Raw genomic sequence first — 24,265 nt, 5'->3', positions numbered from 1 at the left:
GAACATTTTCTACAGTAGAGACTGTATAAACAGACATTTATCTGTTGCTCTAGTTGCATCCAGAGGCATTTTGTCAATCAAAAATGAACTGGCTAGTTTGGTCCACCATTTCAGTCCAGACTAAAATATCTTTCTCTTGTTTTTCCTCATGTGATGACAGGACTCTACATGTTTTCTCTGAATAATGGTATAAAGGTTAAGACTATAGAGTGGTGCAGGAATAAGTCCTAAAACCTGGAAGTCAAGTTGACAAGTTGGAAACTCAGTGGTGGAGACGTTGACGTCATGTGACCGTGGTGTAGTTGGTTTATAGCCTAACATTAGCTTTTTACCTAGGGAGATTTAGGCTTCAAACATCAGAACAGTGGTGTTCATCTGTGAAGATTATCTGATCAAGTAAACTTGTTTGTTGGTCTCTGAGCTTATTTTCTGCAATAATCCCAAATCCAATGAAAAAAATCCCATTGGCTTTTTGTTGAGGGAACCAGGGTGATGCTAAGAAATCTCATTAACTGCAGAAATGTAATTTTAAATCTTAACTTTGACTGTTTTGCTTTTTGATCACTCAGCGACACACCTTAACCATCACTACCTATTCCTCAGAGCTGTAAACTCTACTAAAAATACTCTAAAGGGGATTGTTTTTAGGTTGAAATCCCAGAAAATGCGATAATGATCTTATCCACTGCAGACATTTCCCCACAAGCTGATAAAGATGATGATGTCGGTTGTTTGGTTTCGTCCAAAGTTTTGCTCCAGAGCAAAATTAACAAATGCATAGATGCATACAAATGTAGCCTGTTTCCAAAGATTTCATTTCAAAGTTCACACTTCAGTTGATCTTCGTTGCTCCCCTCCTTTTGGGATCATCGATCAGGACTAATTGACTGGACTCAAATTCAGCCTGATTCCCATCCAAATCCACAGCGGCACAACGGCCTGTAACGGCACAGAAATTACAGGGCCGGCGCAGCAGTCATGGCTCGTCCTCGTCATAATTGCAGCTGTCAGATCTGTTTCACAATGTCTTCTGCCAAATAATTACCCCGGCGTAGTGCTCACTTGGGGGTGGAGGAGAGAGAAAGTACACGGCAGACTACTTCTTGGCTCTTGTTTTTCAGCTAAGTCATTCAGCACAGTCTGTTGGCCGGCTTCCCTCCATAAAGACTTTTTGGAGTCGGTTCTCGTGACTTAAAGGGTTGGCAGCAATGGCAGCCGAGAGCGATGTCGGGGATCTGTGTGCTCACAGAGTTACAGCTGCACCTTTTCTCAGCCTCCGGGGGGAATAAAACAAGCGCTCCCTGCCTTTTATATCATCCATCACTAATAAATCCCTTCATCTGACATATCTTAGACAGATATCAGTGCATAGAAGCCCAGAACCACAAGAAGAGTATCTAGTGGTTATCTGTACTCTTTAAGAGGAATTATTCTAATTAATCATAAAAGTTATTGTACTTAATAAAAGGCTGTACTTAAAGCAGTAATTTAGGAAGGATACTACATGCATGTGTGGAAAGTCTAGAAAAATCTATAGGTTTCAGTCTTCAGTTGAGCTTATACATGCAAATGATGCAAGCTGAGAAAAGAAATACAATTTGTTCTGCTGATTCAAAGAAGCCACGGGAGTCTTATGGGGAAAAAAAAAACAAACTTTCCAAAAGAAGAGGCAATCCATCCAAAAGAAAATGAGAACTGTAAACAGACACTGGAGACTTCTGCCGAGAAACCAATTTTATATCCAGATTCAACATGGATAATAAGACTCGCAAAGACTGAAATGAAAATAATGATAATAAAAAAAAGAAGAATTAAGTTTGGAAACTGAAAAAACAGATATTGGACCAATACAGGAAATGTTTGTCAAGAGAAGAATGAGGGTTCTGAGGCATCCTCTTCCTCTGGCTTTTAAGAGAAGGTTGTGATTTTGATGTAGTTTATCCAAGATGGGGATTTTTATCTTTTAAGGAGTGTAATCTAAAAAAGAAAATCTTGGTTTCGAAGGTGTCCTCTTTGAAGAGAGATCCTTGAAGAAAACATCTTACATTCAGAGATTTCCTACTTCAAACCTGAGGAATTTAGAGCATCAGATCAATCTGTAGCAGAGATTTACAAAGATAGAAATGAAAATAATAAAAAAGAGGAAATAAGCTTGGAAATTGAAAAACTGGAAATTGGACCAGTACAGGAAATGTTCGAAGATAAAGATGAGGATTCTTCGACATTGTCTTGCTCTGACTTTTAAGAGAAGATGTGGTTGATCCAAGGTGTTGATTTTTTTTTACTTTTAAGGAGCATAAACTAAAAGTTAAATCTGGATTTCAAAGGTGTCCTCCTTGAGGAAAGATCCTTGAAGAAACCGTGAAACCTGAGGAATGAGAACGTCAGATCAATCTGTAGCTTTCCTTTTTTTTTTCCAGATGAAATGAGACGAGACGATATCAGATCAGATGAACTTTATTGATCCCTGAGGGGGGAAACTGGCAGCGAGGAGACACAGGTGTAGCTTGGAGAGCTCAGTCAATAAAGTAAAAAGGGATGAAAATGAACATTACAGTACATTACAACATTACAGATGATAGTATCTGTCTCCAGGATGCCTGGAGAGAAAGATTCATGCAAAAACAAGCTGAAAGTGATGATGATCACACAAAGAAGTAAAAAAGAGACAAACTACTGTGTATAAAGTAAGATTACTTTGCACTTTCCAGTTACATTTGCAGAGAGTACATTTTCTTGCTCCATTTACTAGATTTCCTTGAATTATTCTGCCGTTCGGTCGGACTCTTGCTGTCTGCGGTGAGCGGGAGACGCTGCTAGACAGGAAGTCTGGTCCTTAATTGAAGCTGAGTCTCGATGGAGCGGGATGAATGTGACCGCAGCAACTGATGCAAATGTCCTGCAGTGAAAAGCATGAATTAATTATTTAATCATCTCAGTTGCAAGCATTACATCTCTATCAGGCAGTTTGATATGATGGCGGCCCCTGCTGGCACCGAACTGTGGTGGTGGACAGGTTCAGGAGATGCAAACTGACGTCTGGGTTTCAGACAAACTTGGTAAATCAACTGGCTTTCAATTAGCGAGGATAGATGTTCTCACCTGTTGCAGCCTCAAGGGTTTTTTCCTTAAATAAAATTCAGCTCATTTCTAGAGTCAGATCCTGGGGCTGCTCCACCGACACTGAATAATGAAACAACTCCTGGGATGTGGAAACATTTTCTGCTTCATTTTCTCTCATTCAAATCAAACTTAAACAAAAAAATACTGTGAACAATCCCAGCTAAAGGTCCACTTCCGCTTCTCCTCAACCTTTTGACCATATCACCCATTGTTTGTCCAACATGGATGAGAAATCAATGGGAATATTTACATTTCCATGACAGCTGAGCGAACTCAATCTGATGATGAAGACTTGGTGGTACGATTTAAAGCTCCAGAGCAAGTGGACCTTGAGTTGAAATTGTTTTGTCAGCTGCTGTTTTTCCAAAATCAGACATTTGAAGAAAAAAAAAAAAATTTCATGGCCACAACTTCAGTCTTGTTCCTAGACCTTGTTAATTCATCGGCAGGCAATATTTTTTTTCCTCAGTCATTTAAGTAATTTAATTAAATTTGTCTACGATGTGAAATTTGCAGCATTTTTAGAACTCAGTCTCTTTATACCACACTCTTCAAAAGTCACAAAGAAAAAGGACATAAAAGAAAGAACAACATTTAGAATGAGAAACAAGTGTATAATCCACAAATTAATGTTTATAGGATTAAAAAAGTCAAGGAATACAATGAGCATTTGTTCTTTTGTCTGATATTGCAAATATCAAACGAATAGATGATCTGATGATGTGGTCCAGATTTTTCTGTTTGCCGCTGACTTTTATTGAATTACACTGATTTGTAACTTTGTCCAAATGCTTTTTTGTTTTGTTTTATGTTTCTTTATTTTATGCAGAGCACTTTGATTTGCCTTGGTGCAGGTAAACCTGCCTCCAAAATGTTTCTGCACATGTTTAATTGTGTTAATTACATTGTGGACAGTCGCATTTTGGAACATAAAGTTTTTAAGATCTGAGCTTTGGTTTAAGGTTTATAGTTGTGGTCAGGGATCTACGTCGTCCTCCTTAGTGACAAAAACTAGTCTCTTTGTATCAGGGTCTGGGATTTTCCTGCCAGCAACAACTGGAAATGTTCAGTCGTGATAACGCTCTTGGATTATCAGTTGCCCCGGGGGGCAAAGCTTCATCACACACAGAGAAAACAGTCCCAGCCAGCGCTCCTGTTAACACGAGTACACAGCTTGATGCTTGTAACATAACGTCTTGCTGTGTAGAAACTGCACAAGTATCTTGTCAGCGGTGGCAAGGGGTGTTTGGAGAGGCCTGTGTGTGTGTGTGTGTGTGTGTGTGTAGGTGTGAGTGTGTTTGTTTGTGAACAAGGCAGGCGGGTGGTGGTGTGTATGGGGATTCTGCAAGAAATAAAAAAATAAAAGAAGAAGAAAGTAGACAAAACCTCCCCAAAAGGAAGATCCTGCCTGAGTCTGAGCTGCTGAGCACAAAACCCAATTATAAAGCAGGGAGAGGGGAGATTGGATTATACACAAACACACACACATGCACAGATACACACTTTGGCCCATTTAGCTCCTTTAACAGTAGCCGTGTTCCACTTATCCTAATCAAGACACTAATAACGCAAAGAGAAGAGGAACACCAGGGTGTGTGTGACTGTGTGTGTTAAACCCTCACAGTTGACGACCACACACACACACACACACACACACACACGCTCAGTGCAGGTTGTTTTGTGGTTTGAAAAGTGAAATGTATGGTAATGTGGTAATGCCAACCATATGTAGTTAATCCTCTTAGTGGTTTCCTGTGAAGATGCTAGCTCTCTCTCTCTCTCTCTCCCTCTCCCCGCTAACTGTAGCTCCCCTTCATGTCAGTTTCTACCAGCTGGTCTGTAGGAAAGTAAACAGATTTATATGAAAACATGTCTCTTATGCCCTCATCAAATGTGTATATAGTATGTGTACTGTTAGCTTCAATTAGCCTCAGTATAAACTGCTTCATGAAGGAGGAAATGGTCTTTACACAGTTATGAAACAATGGTAGAAATACACCTCTGTGTTAGCAGCTGAGCTAATTGTCAGTTAGCTATGTATGTAGCTCAAGCTATGAAAAGTGACTGTGTTAGCATGTTAGCATTTAGCTTACGTCACTTCAGGGTTCAAAGTTTGACATCAGCGGGTTCTAACGTTAGCCAGCTAACCTAGCTAATGTTAGCATCTGCTAGTAAAAGCAGGCACCTATGATATTTTACAGGGTGTTTCTTGCTATTAGCCCACTTCTTTGTGTTTCGGTTGTCATTCCTCTTCTCTACTCCCCAAAAAGAGCGAAAATAGTTAGCTATGGCCATCTGTTTTCTTCTTAGCTTGGCGAAGATAGCTAGTTAGCTAAAAAAGCTTGTCTACATGTAGCTATTGGACAAATGAGGTGTTTTCCAAATTGCTGAATTTATCTAAGACACACATAAAAGCCAAAAGTGTCATGGTGGCAAAATATGAAGCTGACGTCACATTTTCTTTGCAAGAAACATCCAGGACTTTTCCCTTTAAAATCCTGGATGCATCATAGAAATAATAGACTGCATTAAATTCACATTGTACAGATGTTACATACACAGTGGAACTAACAGATGCAGATGTAAAGAGACAAATCAAAGGCTGAGAACAACACAGAGTGCTTTATGTTTGAATGCAGTGTACGTCTTATCTCTGTGTGGGCGCACTGACCCATAAGCAGTGTTGGCGAGTGTGTGTGTTTGTGCACAAGAGTGTAGTTTGTGTTAGTGTGTTTGCAGTTTGCCACTCGCAGCTTAACTCCGCTCTAATTGCCTTCTCCTGCTCTGCACACACACACACATTCATACCAAATGGCATATGTTATTTTAGTTGTGTAGCTCAGAGGGTAGAGCCCGGTGCTCGACTAGATGATGGCACTAACACACACACACACACACACACACACACACACACACACACACAGCTGCTGCTCTTCTCACTCAGACAGCAGTTTGCCTTGTTTCCTGTGTCAGGTTCCCTTTGGCCACTAAAGCTGTCAAAGAGCTGGTAATCCATACATCCTCATCTGTGTGTGTGTGTGTGTGTGTGTGTGTGTGTGATGGGTGGCCAGTCTTGTCTAGTCATTTACAGCCATAGAAGAGTGATGTTCAAACTTCCCACGCTTGCTTTACGAGCTTTAGATTTAGTTTTTATCATCTGCTGCTTCTTGAACTCGCTGCATCGTATTTCTGAGAGCAGATGTATGTAACTCTGCAATGGAAGTTTCTTTCTTTTTCTTTTTTTTTTTATTATTGCACATCGCTCGCTAAACGACTGCTGCACTTTTACACCCCGAAAAGAAACTTTTGCTGTGTTTACAACCTGCCAGGAGGGCGAGAGCAGAAGGCTGAAGGAGTGGTTAAAATGAAACGTCTGTTTTATGGACAAGTGCTTGTTTGGGTGAGCAAAGCGAGGACGGAGGGACACGTACATCCTCAGATCACACTTCCTGTATATTCATATTAAGGCAGGGTGATGTCAGAGTGGGTCATAAATTAGGGTGAAGCCAGAGAAGACGACAGAGTGACACAAGATGGTGGAACAGTTGGGTTACTTGACCTGTTTTTGATATTAGGAGGCAGATGATGGTGTTCAGAGAGTTTTTAGACGTCATGTGAGAATATGTTTTATATGCAAAACACTTACAAATACAGTTATAGCGCTGCATGATCTGCACCTCTGGCTCAGGAGGTAAAGCGGGTCACCCATTAATCGTAAAGGTCAGTGGTTCAATCCCCAGCTCTCTGTGCCAATGTGTCCTTGAGCAAGATGCTGAACAGCAAAATGGCCCCCGGATGTTGCATCGATGTGTGAATGTGACCAGAGTTTTAGAGTCTGATCTGTAATGACAAGCCTCCTGCTGCTCCTACGATCCTGCTCAACACCTGCTGAAATTATCAGTCCGACTACTTGTTTTATTACTATTATTATTATATAACTGCAGTCCATTTACCTGTAAAAGTCACTGTGGTAAGTTTTAATCATTTCCAGAACATTTTAAGTGTAAATAAATCAGTTAAATTCTGAACACTAAAGCTAAGCACAATATTACGAGGCTGCAATGTCTGAATTTTTCTTTGTATCGTCCAAAAAATCCGAATAGATCAGGAAATGAACTTTCTCCACCTCGATCACAGAGGTTATTATGAAGCTGAAGATTTGAGAACGTTTAGATTCCATGTCTGCAAGTGTGAGCAGTGAACGATGAGAGGATGATAGCACACAGCTACAGTCCTGGGTTAACTGTTAACAGCGTATAAAGTTGCTAATTTATCTTTATGCAATCTGTGTTTAAAGTTAAACCTTGGCTGGGAATGTGCAACATGACTCTGGTCAGCAGCCAGCATGCATGTAAGCTCGAGTGCCAGCCAGTAAATCCTGCCAACAGGACATCCTCTGGCCTTTCCTCTCTTCTTCTGTCTGATGGGTCTGAAGTTACAGGAGCAGTTTCATGAAACATTATCCAGCTGGTATTTCTCAGAACAGGATTGCAGTTGTGTTACAGGAGCGTGGAGGCTCCGCCGGCTCCTCTCACAGCTGCCCCAAATTAAAATTCGGTTACAGATTCATAAGCTGCAAGAAATCACAGGCGTCAAAATGGGTCAGAAATAACTCGTCGTTAATTTTTAACTCAAGTTGCATTTTCTACATTCCTCCTCCGAGGTGGAAAACGGCGATTTGGAAACTTGCTCAGCCTCGAATCCCTGGCTGTACTGTGACTGGGAAGATGGAGGGCTGCTATCTGCATCATCTAACATGACTTTTTGCCGCGCCTGAGTGGAGAATTATTGAAAGTCATGGATGCGAGGGGCCGAGGCAGACCCTGCTGGAGAATCCCCTGCAGAGCCAGCTATATTTAGTGAATCTCACCCTCCTCATGTTCAGGAATATACAGTGGATAAAACAATAAAAGAGCGACTTCAAAGGCTTTCTCACACAGCTATCTACATATATGAATTATTTACCTTTTGTTTTGTTAGCCTAAAAGCTGTTGTTCTTTTCTCAGAGATGCAGACTGTTGTCTGCCAAGATGTTTCAGCGTTGGAGGTTAAAAGGCGTGAGCTGGAGGGACGGTGATGGGTCTGAGCAGGAGCAACAAAATAGGAACAAATTAGATAGATTTATCAAAGGGATTTCAAATTACACAACATGGAAATCTTTTTTGAACAAATGCAAATGAGTTTTGTGAGATGTGAGGAACCTGTAAACCGGATAATGAATGTGTCAGCTCCTCCAAAAAGTCGCACAATGAAAGAAAACAAGTCTCTCGGATTGAATTGCCGGCGGCATGCATTATGTATCACCACCGGCCTCTGTGAGATGAAATACAGTATGTCATTTACTTTCTGTTACTTTCTCTTCACCTGCATCTCAGTCACTTTCACTCATTTTCTCAAACTGAATCTCCCATAAGATTTCTTCGCCTCACTTTCTTTCCAGTGTGGAAATCAAACTTAACCTTAAAAAGCGACTCGCAGGTTTCATTTTTTAAGGGAATTTATACTTAATGTTGTCTGGAAATGACCTTTTGGAAAGTTAAAGTTTGTATGTTTTACAAGACATCGAGCTAAAACATGTCTCTGTCCTGGGGTCAGTTGGTGATAGCGAGTTTGAGCAGTCGTGTTTTTACTTTGTGAAATCTACCATAACCATAACTTAGTCTCTCTCCTGTGGCTGATATTTCTCCTGACTGGTCTGTTCTTCATCTCTTGGATGCCATGCAGGCTCATAATTATACTGCTGTGCTCTGTCGTATGGATACAAACGTTCATTTTCAACCTCTTTAATTTCAAAACTCACATTTGGATCCAAACTTATTCTTGTTAAACTTGCTCTGACTTCCTGTTTGTCGTTTTTAAATGTGGAAAATACCTCCAGAGGTCACAGTAGTGTATATACTTTTTAAAAAAAATCTAGTTTCTACATCTTTTCCTTACACATTGATTTACTGTGGTCTCCAACCTGAAAGTTGCTCTGTAAGCGTGGCTCAAATCGTGAAACTTTCTGGCTGGACTTGAGGCATTGATTTTTAATTAGAGCTAATGGGCGTCGAGGCAGAGGAGGTGAGTTATTGAGCGAAATGCTTCTGTTTGTGTGCCATTAAATCACACCTGGCTGGTGTCATAAACCCTCGTATGTCTGTCTCTCTCTGTCTCTGACTTTTGCTCATTATTTATTCAACATTACATCCCTTTGTGGGTCGGCCTTTTTTGCATGTTGCTTGAAAGTTCAGAAGAAAACGGCGAAGCTGTGAGTGTGTATTTCTATTCTTGACCCTCCTTTAAATGGGTCAGGGACGGTTATTACAGTCCTTTCTGCAGCACGCCATCATACAAAAATGGTTTGATGTGACTCAAATCGTTGCCATCAAGCAGATGTCTCTACGTTAAATTAGAGCAGAATCAATCACGTCTTCAAACGAATCACAGACACACTCCTGAAGTGTTTATGACGCAGCTCGGTCTCACAAAACAAGCTTTTCTTCTTCTGTGTGGCTTCCCTGCTGATCTCTCTCTTCCTGGTGGACCCTGACTCTTCGGGGCCATCTGTTTGATGATCCAGAACCCATTACGTCGCTCGATGCTGATATTTGGCCCCGGCAGGAGCGACAGCGAGGAGGGTGAGACAGCTGGATTTATGGGTGCTGGGAGGCCGACGAGCAGCCCGGTCATTTGTCATGTCTCACCAGCAGGTCCTCTAATTGGACTTGGAGGCATGGTGGGGAAGGCTGAATCAATGAGCTAAGTCACAACTTTTAGACCCAACCCCAGATGAATATGTGTGGCTATTAGCATAACAATGTTAACCCTGTGGCAGAACACACAGTCTCAGATTCCTCAGATGCTAAATAGCCTGTACTTGTGGTCAGATGATGGATAACCGAGTCAGTCCTCACTCTTTGTGACTGCTCTGAATATTTGCCAGTGCTTTGATTAAATCAGGCTGTTTTGGCAGAGGCTGTGACAGTTTTAGGTGTCCTTCAGCTGGGGCGGCACTATAACTTCGCTTGTTTTCACAGCTTGCCTCGCAAGAAATTAGCATATAATTGCTCGGCCCGGACATTGAAGGAAGTTGCGGGTGTAAAGCAATTAAACAGCAGCAAATGAATACATTTGAATTCATTTTGGCAGGAAGGAATTTATTTGGAGGGAGAGAAAACGGGAGCGGCACAGCTGTTGCCCTCTAAAAACGGGAAATGTTAACACTCCTGCTTGTGCTGAGGATTCAGAATGATGAGGAGGCAGCTTGAGAACAGGCGGCGATAATGAGAAAGAGTGGATGGTGCTGTTTGAAGTTACAACTTGTTACTGCTTTGTCAAGTCAGCAGCGTGTTGTGCCTCAGTATTTTAATACACCTAAGAAAATAGGAAGTTGTGCAGCACTTCCTCTTCTTCTTTGTGTACCACTCACATGAGTCCGTTCTTTTGTTACCAGGAATCAAAGAGCTTTACTTTCCTCAGGCATCCACTGAACTCCTGCTTATGACAGGTGGTTTTTTTATGTTTAGCAACTTATTTTTTTACTTTTACTACAGCTGAAGCAGAAATGTTTTGTTCTCAACGTCTGTCTGAAATTCTAATCCTAAACACACATATAAATCCATATAAACAGTAATTTAAGAAAATAAAAACTTCTTATAAACATCCTGTAACACTGAAACACTACCTGCGATGTGCAGAACGTTCCAGGTGTTTTTTTGTGATGAAATATTAAATTTCACCTTTAACCTGCCTCCTACCTTCTTATTTTGTCGTGTCCTGTAATTAAAACATTCACAAACAGTCAGAGAATTTGCCTGAGGTTGTTGCTGTGAGCTCTCATCACTGTCAGCAAAAAAATTAATCCTGAAAGTAAATTTTCGACCTTTGAAATGAAAGTATGACACATAACAAGTGATTATTTAGCAATTTAAATTAGTGTAGATTGTTGTGTTAAACTATTATTTCCAAGGTCAAGAATAAACTTTCACACTTACTTTAGTCGTGTGTAGCACTCTCAGGCATAAAACAAGCCAAGACTTTACACGTTTATGTCATAATTTTAAATATTATTAAAACATTACTGTATGTGTTTTCATACATTCTTTATGAGTGAGTCATATGTGGATATAAATGTTTAAAGTCATAGTTTTAATTGTTATTTTTATTTCAAATATCAAATATGATCTTTATCAGTAATTATTGCAATAAATGTCAAATCATTAATTTATTCAAGGACAAACACTTGACAAACAGAGGAACATTTCATGAATATGAGGCAGTAACACTGTTATAATGATGAAAATCTTAAGTTAAATAATTTAAAACATAATGTGGCCCATGCATATGTGTATTCCTGCGACATGACTGGCAGTTCGTGATTAATTTCTGTGCATTGGAGTTAATTATATCTAACATTTATTAATCATTTGCTATATTTTTATTGAAGAAAAACATAAAAATGATGATTAAATGGATAAATATCATCACTGTTCTATTACCCAGCCTTACAGTCGGTTTTATTTTGATTTAGTGTCAGTCACCCAGCTCTGCTAATACCCTATTACACTACTGAAACCCAGCCCAGTTATAAGCTGTTGTTAAACAAAGTACACACAGCTGTGTGCTTCTTGATCAGCTGTAAATATAAAGCTGTGTTGACAGAAACCACGTTTCCCTCGAGAAGCTGAAGTGTGTTTGTAGCCGGTCTGAAGCGTCTCAGTCTTTTTGAGCCATTATATCCCTGCAGATTGAATTTACCTCAGTAATGGCTTTAGTTTCTATCAGCTCCTGGCCCCAATTTCAGCCCAATTACATTTTGCTAGCCTTTCTTGAATGGGAGAATCCAACTAGTGTAACTGACACCTCGGCAAAACTGAGCCCCGCTGATGTTCGACTCTGCTTTTTGTTCTTCGATTGGATTTTAATTGAATCTGCCACTTAAAGCAGCGACGGGGCGACCGAGTCCTCCCCCTCCCTCTTTATTTATCCAAGGGGGAACTGACTCGAACGTCGCAGGTTGTTGTTCGGCTTCATCTGCCTTGATATTCATTCAGGGAGACACACACTCCTCTCTGGGAGCTTCCCAGTGTGACCACAGTCGTCTGATGTTGAAAGTAATGGGGGTTAAAGCTGCACTTTTCTCATCACTTAACTGAAAAGAACACCCAGTCTGTGCTTCCTGATAAGAAGTAAACATACACTATATTAAGAGAGATGGTCATAAACAAATAAATAAAGGGAAGAAGTCGGTGACTCCTGGTAGAGCCAAAATACTAAATCAGTCAACTTATTAGCCAGTTGACAGAAGAATTAATCAGACATTTTGATTTAGATGAAGTGTTTTGGTCACATTTTAAACAAAAATACCAAACTTTTACTGTTTCCAGCTTCTCCAATGTAAAAAATTTGGTGCTTTTCTTTGTCATATATGAACATTTTTCAGGTTTTGGCTTTTAATCAGACAAAAAATGAACTTTAAACCCGACAACCTGGGCACTTGGACAATATAACGGCTATTTTTCCACTGCTTTTGTTAAGAAAACACAGACTATAGGAGATTAGCATTCAAGTCGATGAACTGTTGCTGGGAAAACAAAAACACAAACTTGTGAAATTGGAAAAAAACAAGCACAAACAAGAACTGCTGAAATAATTAGTTGACTGATCCCTTACGCAATGCCTTTAACAAAATAATAATAATAAAGTCAGCGTCTTAACTGTGAGGATTAGCTGCTTTTCTTCTGATTTATACAACTGGAAACTGATTATTTTGTATATTGGATTGTTTGTTTGACACTTTATGGTGTAAATAATTAATTCTTAATGAAGTATTCTTTATTTACAGTCCCATCGTGTTGTTATACTCCAACAGAGAGTCATTCATGTGGACTTTTGACTCCATTTGAAGGCACCGTGTTTCAAGTGAGCATCTGCCTCGTTGTGTTTTTTATCCGTATAATATCCTGATGTTTTATGTACATTTAATCTCCTAAATTAAGTATTGAAATGTTGATTCATTGGATGAATTTCCCTACATTTGATGCACAAACAGTGGCTGTAGCTCAGCTTAGAAAGATGCTGTCTTTATTCAGTTTAACATTCACATTATTCAGTTTGTCTGGGATTCAAACCGACAACTGAAGCTTAGCTCTGCCCCATATAACAGGGTGTACTCTGTGGTTCAAAGTTATGGATCTATTTTCTTCTGTATGAAATTGGAGACGTGCAGCCGCGTTGGCTGAGCTGGTTCGGTCCTAAATCACATCTGAGGCAGATAACTTTCTCCAGGGGGAGAATGAAATAAGCCCTCAGCTCCTCCGACGTTTAATCAACGAAACCAAGGTATGGGTCCCTGTAGGGGACAGTCTCATCGGGAGGAGGAGGGGGTAGGAGTGGGGAAGGACTTGCTGCTACCACTCAGGCTCCTGTCTGCCGTATGGCTCCCCTGGCTCGGACTTGTCAGAACAGGAGGCGAGAGGTCAGGTTAATAGCGAGCCCCGGTGTTTTGTGGGGCGGAGGGGGGCTTTAACAGCGAACTCGGGGTCAATCCCATTCTGCTCGTGGAGGTAAACATGACGAGGGTGTGGAATTGAGTGCAGCCTCCCCCCATGAGACCTGGGCTGAAATGGACTAAGCCGTGGCCTCTTGATCCAGTCAAACCCGAGGCCACTTATAGCATTAGCCACTGCGCTAATTTTACACAGCTCCATTAAGACTGACTGACATGAATGGCAGCCACAGAGCCATAACAGGAAACTTATTTCTGACTTATTATTAACCTGCTATGACCTCTTTACCCAATTTAAGTCAAAGCAAATCAAATCTTTCATGTGATTAAAATATACACATACGATCTGACACACCCATCACCTAAACACAGTGTAATACACACTCATACACATGGTTGAATGGAAAAGGGACAGTTACATTTCTACTTCTATTTGTCAACTGATATTTGTAGTAAATATGACATTTTATACATAAAAGTGAGTTTTTTTGTGCAATCAGTTTCTCAGTTATGAAAAACAGGGATGCCCTTTGTCATTAAAAAGGTTTTAGTGCTGTTTTTTTTCTCTTCTAAAAGGCAGAATTTAATAAAACAATGACCAACGTAACTCTTAATAGTTTACTGCACTTAGCTCTGGTCTGAGACAGCAGAGATATTTGCTGTTTAGCTACATAGCTAATGTTACCTGGCTAATGTTAGCTTAATTCACTGGTGACCAAAACAGCACCATAACGTAACGTTTAGATAAACGTCAGCATTAGTTTAACTAAACTAACACACGACAGTAACGTTAGTTAATTTTACCTGGAGTTCGGTGAACGGAGCTGGATGGTTGTCATGGAGATGGGAGAAATTGGAGGTGTTGGACCTGATTTAATGAGCTGAAAATGGGCGAGCTGAGCTTTTATCTGTTAGCATTTTGAGATGACAGGAAAGATGCAGAGCTCCCCCTTGTGGCAATTCAAAATAAATCAGTGCTGGACTGAATGTTGGTTAGATAGCTTTCAGTCACTTGTGAGGATATTAATGATTATTCCCATTCATGATTATCCCAATGATGGAAATTCACTACGATCAACTTATTGTGAGTTTTTTATCGCAGTATCGTCCCATCCCTAATCGTTCTATCGCCCGGCCCTACTTGTAGTTGCTCTTTTCTCTTGTAATTTACTGTAGTTGGCGTTTTAAACTTTCTAAAAATCAATCCTCTAGCTTTCACTTGAATAGATTGTTGAGAAAAGTTCATAGCAATCACTTTGACAAAGGAAGGAATTATTGAATAGCCTGGAGTTCAGGCCCAATCAGAAGACTTTCTATTTCTAAGTTTGCTTTGAACCTCTCTCCCCCCTCGTAGGGCAATCTGTTAGAAAGCTATCAGATAAAGAAAAAGATTCTCACCACTTTGGGAGAGCACCGCTGACTTGCAGTGAGATTGGTCGGTGAGGTGGATCCACGCTGAAACGTTTCTCTTCTGGATGTCACGCCGGCCCACCTTTCACGGTGAACTTATGGAAGGTACTTTTACACTTAAAGTTCAGAAAAGGCCACGGGCAGGTATCTGCAAACAGAGGCTGGGAGAGATTGGTTTACTCAGCGTGACAAACTGATCTCACTCTATTCTGTGAATTGCTCTTTGCAGTCAGAACTCATTACCTGAGAGATAGTTCCCCTTCCTGTTATGGTGTGAATGCACAGAGGGGAAGGGGGGGCATCTCTTCAGAACACGTTGCAGTGATTCTGGTTTCGTTGGGTTGCTTTTTCTTGTGGTAGAACATCCTGTTTGTACCTTTTAATAACTGCAAAGTGAATTTCTCAGCAATCTTCTCTCAAATTTGACAAATTTGGAGCTTTGTCTGTAATCCATCCTCAGCCAGTGGATGGATGTGTTGTGCGTCCGTGTTTAAATACGGCGCATTCGTCTTCATTACTGTGAATGAGGCAGCAATCGCCATCGTCTCCACCTGTACCTGTGCTGGAAGTCACTCTTTGTTGACTCTTCAGTCAAGTTGAAGCATTTTCAACTCGAGCCGAAGCGTTGCCACCTCATGTAGCCAGAGTCAATCTGCATCTTTCACCCAGTTTGCATCTGACCTTTGACTTTGTGTGCATTCGCCTTTAAATTTTGTTTGTTGTTGCACCTAAATTTGTGACTATTTTGTTTCCCTGTTCTCCACAAACCTGATTCAGGTCTCAGATTAGAAAGTTGGGATAACTGTTAACAGCTCTTACATGCTCTGATCCATTCAGAAATGTTGAAAATGATACAGTGAGGATTATTTCAGTTTAATTTTTCCACACATGGCTTCATGGGTTGAAATATTTCAGCTTGTGTAAACATGATTTAGCTCATCTTAAATAAATATAAATAATAATAGTAAATTAACCTCCTCATAACTGGAAGAAACAAACATTATTTTTGGGAAATACACATTTGCTTTCTTTCTGAGAGTTAGTTAGCGTTAAGGAGGAGTAAACAACCAGTAGGCAATTAGCAGGAGTAAACAGCTAGCCTGGCTCTGACTAAATGTAAAAACATCTGCCCAGCAGCAACTCTAAAGCCCTGTTAATGAGCATGTTCTGTCTCCTTTGTTTAATCTGTAACCTGTTTAATTTATGTTTGAACACTTGAAAACTATTTCTTGGCTTTCTGGGAACTTGTGTTAGCAGCCAAGCTAAGTGACTAATGGCTGCAACTTCATATTTAGCATAAAGACACAAGAACATATTCTAGTTTTTCTATCTTTGATGGACACCCACATTCCTGTCACTTCTGAAGGTCGCAGCTCCACCCTCCTCTCCCACCCTGAGATAAAAGCAGTGATGCAGCGTGCAGAGATTCGCCCACAACACGTTTGCCCTCACATAAAACTCATTACACATCTGGCCACAGCTGTGCCGAGATGCACGGCCACAAACTCGCAATTAAACACACTTTCACGGACACATAAATAGCTGAAACCACACTATGGGGAACATATCAACTCACAGGCTCTCTCCAGGAGTGCATTCCCCTCAGCTGGCTGCTTTCCCTAATTAAATTTTCATTCTGTAGTGCTCTCCTCTCTGCCTGTGTCTTTCAGCGCGACCTATAGCTACTCCCACATTTTTACTGCACGACTTTCTTATGTACTTTTAATTCAATTACAAAGGAGGAGGGAGTTGTCGGAGCAATTAAGTTTGGCTCTCGTTTTTCACAGAAATTCAAAGTGCTAGTCTGGAGATTTTTAGCAGCCTTAAAGGATAATATTACAGCTTGGGTCTTATTTTCATAATTTTCCCATCAGCTGGAAGCCAGATTTATTTTGAGTTACTTTTCTTGCTTGAACTTTGACCTGACGTGCTTCCTTGTGTGCAACAAAATCTTCCTGTATAATTAAAGGTTATTACCAACATTTCAGATGCGCTCACTGTCAGTTTGACCTCCAAAAATAGCAGCTAAGATAATCTGGAGAAACTGTTGACTTGTTTCCAACCTGTGTGATGATACGACTGCTTGTTTCTTGACCTGGTGGAATTTATTGGTGAGAAAAATTTTAGCAAAACTATTTTGATGTGTGACTCAGTGGATTTTCTCCCCATGTGCTGCCATAAAATTCACCTGCTGTGATCTACACCTGTGTTTTCTCTCTGTAATGTCTAAGACCTCCTTTTGTTATAAAAAGGAAAATTCTGACCTTGGGTGTAAATAAAACAACCTGATTGGATGCCTTTTTTTAACCGTTAGTAACAGGGTTTTCCTGATCTGCTGCACATGCAAGGATAGTTTGTTTAGCTTCTTGATGCACAACTAGGAAATTAACTAGAATTAATAGAAATTAACAGGAAATTTGGGGTAATTTATACAAATTCTACACAAACATAAATCTGAAGGTTTTTTGGTCCTAAGCAAACATCCATGCAAAGTAATAAACAAGTATATTTTTTAAAAACAACTTAATCTTGGGTTAAAACAACCAGATAAATCTAATTTAAATTCAGATTTAAAAATTTAAATTAGATTTTTAGAGGTTGTTTTGACCAAAGACTGAGCTGCAAAAAATGTTTTTCGACTACATTTATGTTCACTGTTGTAGGCTAACCTGCAACTTTGCAAATTTCCACCTTATTCCCATTAATTCCCATCCAACATTTTGCAACCCCATGCACAACCAGGACACCTAGAGATTCACTCCCAAAGATAAATTCAGATATAGGTTCTCTGTAATTCCTACCACTGTGTACCTTCTTGTGTCAGCATATATGGGACCATTAGGGTTCTGGTTGTTACCTGAGGCTGAAGTTCCCTGTCCATTATGACGTCTGCTTTAGTTACCATCTAAACTGTCACCTCCCGCCGTGAAGCGTCCACTCCATAAGCACAGCTGCCCCCGTGGATATTCCTGTCATGAGAGGGTTATTAATCACCCGGCTAAATCAGATTTAAGCACTGTTAGATGATATATCTGAGCATATGCAGGCATCGGATTATTGATTTAACTTTGGCTTTAAGCTAGCCATAAGACATTGTCAGCTCAGCGATATGAGCTATTGACAAATAGCAGATATGCTAAAGGGTCCAACCAACAGGCGGAGGTGATCTCCAGCCTGTCTGCCTTCTCCTGCCTTATCTCATTGTCTAGTTGGCTGTGGTGCTCAAGGCTTTTAATCCTTCACTGTTTTACAGCCTTAAGTACAGAAGATGATAAGAGTTCAAAGTGTGAAATGGTTTTCTTATGGTGGTGCTCGCATTTTGTGCACTAGAGCTGGAAAACCTTACCAGGTTTATGAGTTTTTTGTCTGTCAATTTGTCGGCTACATCTGCTCAAGCGTCCTCCTACTACACTGTGGTTATTGCTGTTCTCTGAAGCCTCACTGTCATCATTTCTCCTGCAACAATCATGCATCAGAAATTGGCAAGGAAAAAAATTTAGAAAGTTAAACAGCAGAAGAAAATGACTGTTTTTTAAAATCAACATGAAGAGGATTCAACCAATTAGTAACCACACATTGTCTTTAATGTCCAGGCAAATGAGAAAAGAAAACTAATTTAAAATGTCTAATTTTCTGAAGAGTTAATGAGGTAAATGATTAAAGTGCTGCAGTCTGTCAGACAGGAAGGCAGTAAAATACAGACCTTTATCTGAAACAGTCACATTAATATGCACAGAGACATAGAGTTATGTTTCCTGTCATTTGCCCCGGCTGTCAACATAAATGAGGTTGTGTTAGGATATGATAATTGAGCTATGAATCGTGTGCCCTCTGTAATGTTTCATGTCTGTTGTGTTTTGACAGAACAACACATCATGGAGACCACAGTCGTGTCAGGAGTGTACCTGCCACAGCGACGTGGCCATCTGCAAACCCACCCACTGCCCCAACCCACAGTGTGACATCCAGAGGGTAAGACGTTGTACAGGAGGCGTTTGGGTGCATTTTGATTTGATCTTATGAAACTACAGAACATATTTCATATTCAGAGTGACAAAAAATCTGTAAGGCTGGCGTTATTTTCAGCAGGGAACCACAGCTTTTCTGTCAATAACAGCTAACTTAGCTAGCTAGCTAAAGGTTAGCAGACGTTTCTGACAAGCTAACAGCTAGCTGAGTTTTGACAAGACGAGCATAAATTACAACTAAAAATTGACATTTTCTTTTTTAGTACTGTGGCATTGATGAAACTGAAAGGTAAACACTCTAGCTAATTATTGTAATAGGCATAGCGTTAGCTTAACATTAGCAGCTGTTACCTGTCAGCTAGTTATTTTAAACTTCACTTTCAGGTTAGACTTTAATTTAAGTTAGCCTAGCTAACTAAATAGCTAGCTAACTTAGTATGTGCATTTCTAAAAAATGTTTTTTTAATTGAAATTCTGATGACCCTTTTTAACAAACATGATGATTAATGATATTATAAAGGTCAGCAGTCTAGCTAATTAGCTTATAGGTAGCTTAATAGGTAAAACGTTAGCAAAACATTAGCAGCTGTTATCTGTTAGCTTGTTATTTTAAACTTTGAACTTTTACATTAGCTTATAACGTAAACTAGATTAACATTGTTACTGGTAACCTAGCTAACTTAGTAAGCATTTTTCAGTCAGAAACATTTATAATATTTTTTTCAATTAAAATTCTGATTGACAAACTACACCCTCCAAAATTATCATAAAGTTAAATCAACCCCCCGCTACAGCAATTTTTGTAAAAAATATTCATAAAGTTTTATCTAGGTGTACCTGTCAACTGAGTGTTTATGTTTATATAAATGCACAATGCTGAAATCAAAAACAGAAATGTGAAGTCTAATTTCTTCACTTTTACCTTAGTTACACATCAGTAATGCAGTTTTAAAGTTCACCTATACCTGTGACCAAGTGCTTAATCTGATTGAGAATGCAGACCCAGTTTGATTTTGTCAACATAAACATACTCTACATAGGCCACTGGACAGCAACCAGAAACATTTCCTATCAGTAAGTGAATAAAGTGTTAGGCATTGAATGTTCAGGATCCTGTGATATTTTAATCTCCCCTCTTCTCATTCCACCCCTTCCAAAGGGCCCATTTAATCACTCGTCTTTGTGAGTTGCCCTTACAACAAGAATCAATGAGTTGACAGACTATTGTGCAGTCAAGTCTGCCGGTTGCACCATTTAATTTGCCACAGTGACAACTGTTCGGAGCCTGTTAGGTTCAGCCTACCTTTCTTTTTTGGCTCATTTGAATTCACAGGGACACATTTTCAAAGCTCCTCTTCACTCCATCTACCTGCCTGTTCCTCCCCGTGCTTCTTCTTAAATGTGATTTACACGTGAAGCCTGAGGTGACGGCATCAAATCCAATCCCAACCCTGAGCTAAGTCAACAATCAATGTCTAATGAATTCCACTCTGCTGGCTAGCAATCCAATGTTAATTAAAAATTAGTCACCATGCTCACCAAGCCGTGTGCTCCCTCCATTTAAAAAGCTCTTAAAATGTGACTCCCACTCACCTACACTGTGAGGAGAAACTATTAGGGTTTTTTATCATCTGTCTGTCTCTGATTAAATGGCTTTCTTCTGAAATTCACTGCCATTATCTACAAGATTAAATTTCCCTTTTCCCCCTCACTTTTCTGAAATCCATTTTTAAATTTCACAGTATCTTAATATTTCTGTAATGTACTACACTCTGGGTTAATCGTCTACCACAGACATGTACTGTATGTCTGGATAGAACAGCTCATATCACAATATTATATTGATTCAGTGGACAACGATTCAGTGTTTCCGATATCAAGTCTGAGCCTGTCCTGAGCTCAACCAAACATTTAAATGAAAAACAATCTTCTCTTTTAATAAAAATAGATCTCCTGCTCTGATATACTGAGCTTTAAATTTGTCACTATAAACAAAAACTTATAAAACATACTACCAGACATCATGTGGAAGAGTAACTCATGAAAGTTATTGCCTGCACCTGCTGCATGCAAATTACCATGCCGTGCTCTGTTTATTTACAACAGGAACAGTCTCAGAACTTTTTGATCGCACACTTGTAAGACAGTGAAATTATATGAAAAACAGCATGGCGAATTAACCTACAAATGTCTTAAATATGTGGTGATAATTCACATATGTTCCACAGTCAGACTTTGGGTGAGTTCACTGATCAATACACTGTTAGATTTAGGTTTATATTATTTTATTATCAAGCAGGAAAGTGGCCAGTAAATCTCAGATTTACCAGACGCCTACGCTGCTTTTATTTTCCAGCAAAAGCAACAGCAAAGATTAAAAAAACCTTGAGTTCTACTGGTTTAAGAATTCAGCTCCCCAGTGATAAATGAACTCTTTTCTCTCTGAGCCTGTATCATCTCTCTTTATTTGCAGCAATAAAATCTCAAATTAGATCAGATTCTTTGTACTACAGGCAAAACTTTTTGTGATTATATCTGAGGCAGGAGGCAGAAAGAAAATACAGAGACCGAAACAAATGAAAAGATGAAATGTTGACGGCAAAACACATGAGAACGGGAGCTTAAATATATGAACATATTTAAAATGAGTGTTTAATTTAGTAACATAAAATTGCTGCTGTGTTAGAAAAATGCTGTAAAAATTTTTTTCTCAGTTTTAAAACTTGGGATAAATGTCAAGAAAATGCACAATATAAACCCTTGGTCACTCTATTTCATTTCCCATCTTGTTATTTATAAATGTAGCTGCCATTCCTGTTCACATGTAATTTATCTTCTGCTGCTGATTCACTGTATTTTTATTCACCTTTTTTATTCTCTGCTTATCAACTGTCTCTCTGAAGCTCCTCTGCAGTTGTTTTCTCTCACCTCAGACAAAATAAATTCCTCCCCTTCTCTTCTCCTTCCTTCTTTTTCTATGTTATTTGTATTCGCAAATAAATGACATCCAAAGTATTGAGGGCCCTTTCTGTTTTCCCATTTGCTTCCTGCCACACATTCGACCTCAGTTAGGATGTGTAGGTAGCAGGGCTGCATGGAGAATCTGTATTGTGATATGTATTGTAATGCCTCTGACGCCCTCGCTCTGTATTCTACACGCTGTGTGCTCACCTGATAGAGTCTTCATACATTCAATAGTCGGTCCCTTTGTGTTATTTGTGTCACACGTCAGTTAATTTCCATGGAAATGACTGTGGTCGACAAGTATTTGTATTCATGCTGGTTAGAGAGAATCACATCCATTTTCTTTTTATGCCTTGGGCTGTTTGTGTGTAGTTTAGTCATGCTGCCGTGTGCATTCATGTGTGTTTGTGTTTTCTAAAGGGCGAGCGTTTGAGGATCCCTGCCAACAAGTGCTGTCCAGAGTGCGTCTCCTCATCACAGGGCTCCTGCCAGTTTGAAGGAGTCGTCTACGGAGTAAGTTAAAGTTAGAAACAGTTTAAAAACAGTCTAGAGCCAGAGGTTCTACATTTTTAAGTGCAGCACACAGTGTGGTTCTGAGTTTGTGGCAACACTTTTCTGCTTGACAGTGCCCCGATGCACAAAGCCAACTCCAGCCTGGTGTGAACGCTCTTGACAGGCCTGCACAGAGACCTGACCTCAGCCTCTTTCAATACCTTTAGGCCTTAAAAGTTAACTCTGCTATTTTTACACCTGGGCTGAACCTTATTTCCTGATGTTTTTTGGAGTAAATGATTGATAGGAATGAAAATCTTTGGAATTTGTGCAAAACCAGAAACACTGATATACATCAATACCAGACTCCATTGACAAAAACGTGAATTTTACCTTGCATAACATAGGAGTTGCTGGAATACCACTGCCTCGACTGGTTAGTTAGTTTGTGTTATTGTGTGACTTTCAGCGGTGGAAAAAGTATTCAGATGTTCTACATAGGTAAAAATATCACACAATAACACAAACAAATTCACTGGACAGGGCTGCAAGTTCTGTGTTCTGCGAGCTAAAATTGCTGTTTTTGTTAATGGAGTCTGGTTGATATTTCTGGTTAAACAAAAATGATCTATTTCTGTAGGAATCCTCTCCATAATGTTGTCAGACACTTGTAATGACAATCTGAGCCTGTCAGTGACAAAAACAAGAACTTTAGTGGACCTACTTTGACGTAGACGATTGGGTTACAGCTGTTTGTAGTTTTGTCCCTTTTCAATCATTTACACCCCAAAACACAGGAAAATATTTCTTTGTTTGTAAATCATCCTAAAGACTTACTCAGCTTTTGTGATTCAGGACTTGAATTTAGTCCCTGTTGAAAAACTGGTTCCAGAGACCTACCCCCTCCCTCTTCCCGCCTCCCTCTCACAAAAGCAACAATCACTGTCTTGTTCATCTTCCTCATTGAGTGTCCTCCCGCTGCTTAATGAGCTGGACATTTTGGCAACCATTTTGGGACAATACACCAGTCTAAAAGAGAGACAAGAGTCTTTTTCTTGGCTGGGGTCGGAAGATTCCCTTGGCATCGCTTCCACGCTGCTGAAGTGGCACTTTACACGAATCTGAACAACTACAGAGTGGAAGTTTGGAGAGAGGAGTCATGGCTTTTTGAGGGTTTTCGTTCATCTTCAGTGAAGGACCAGGGCTGATATTACACCGCTGCTGCTGCTCCTTCTTTTCCCAGGAGAAACTGTTTGGTGAAAATTAAGTTTTTTTTCTTTTGGCAGACATCCCAGGTCCCACAAAGGATGGTTATTTTTGTAATGTGACAATGGATGCTTGTATACTGAAGACTTAAATCAACATGACACAAGTGTTTTAAAATGCTTTCCGGGGTGAAAACACATTTTGACAAATTCTCCATTAAAACCCAGACTAACGATGTATTTCATGCAGCGTAACAAAGGTTTTAATGCAGGTTTCACAGCCTGACGCCACAGAAAATGAGTGAAATCAGACCCTCACCTCTTCTCATATCGACTGCAGGCGACGTGGACATGCTGATATCTCATTTAGACTGAAAGAACACCGAACTAACTGGCACGTGGACGTATAAGAGATATATCTAACTGTAATTAACACAGAGGTGGCTGTGTAAGAATGGAAACCATCAATCTACTTCTGTCAATCACAGCTCACAGTCGAAGCACCCTCATGGTTTTATAATAGTCCTTGTTACCTTGAGGCATTTTACTAACAGTAGTACCTACAGTACCAGGGTTATACTAGACTTTATACTAGAATTGATCAAGAACAGTGA

The 24,265-nt window shown here is 39.9% G+C and overlaps 1 protein-coding gene across 2 annotated transcripts in view; it reads left to right on the top strand.

The window, feature by feature from the left end:
• Positions 1–24,265, top strand: part of fras1 (Fraser extracellular matrix complex subunit 1) — a 222,655-nt gene that overhangs the window by 54,765 nt on the left and 143,625 nt on the right. For both annotated transcript variants that reach the window (XR_001960653.2, XM_018673668.2), the window contains exons 3-4: positions 18,887–18,994; positions 22,375–22,467. Coding sequence is in view for 1 of the 2 variants with exons in the window: in XM_018673668.2 (XP_018529184.1) it covers positions 18,887–18,994; positions 22,375–22,467 (201 nt within the window). In the remaining variant the exon portion in view is untranslated. The remainder of the gene's footprint in view (positions 1–18,886; positions 18,995–22,374; positions 22,468–24,265) is intronic.

Source organism: Lates calcarifer, linkage group LG13, assembly GCF_001640805.2.
Source record: "Lates calcarifer isolate ASB-BC8 linkage group LG13, TLL_Latcal_v3, whole genome shotgun sequence".
In the NCBI taxonomy this organism is placed as follows: Eukaryota; Metazoa; Chordata; class Actinopteri; family Centropomidae; genus Lates; species Lates calcarifer.
This window is presented reverse-complemented; position numbering and strand designations above follow the sequence as displayed.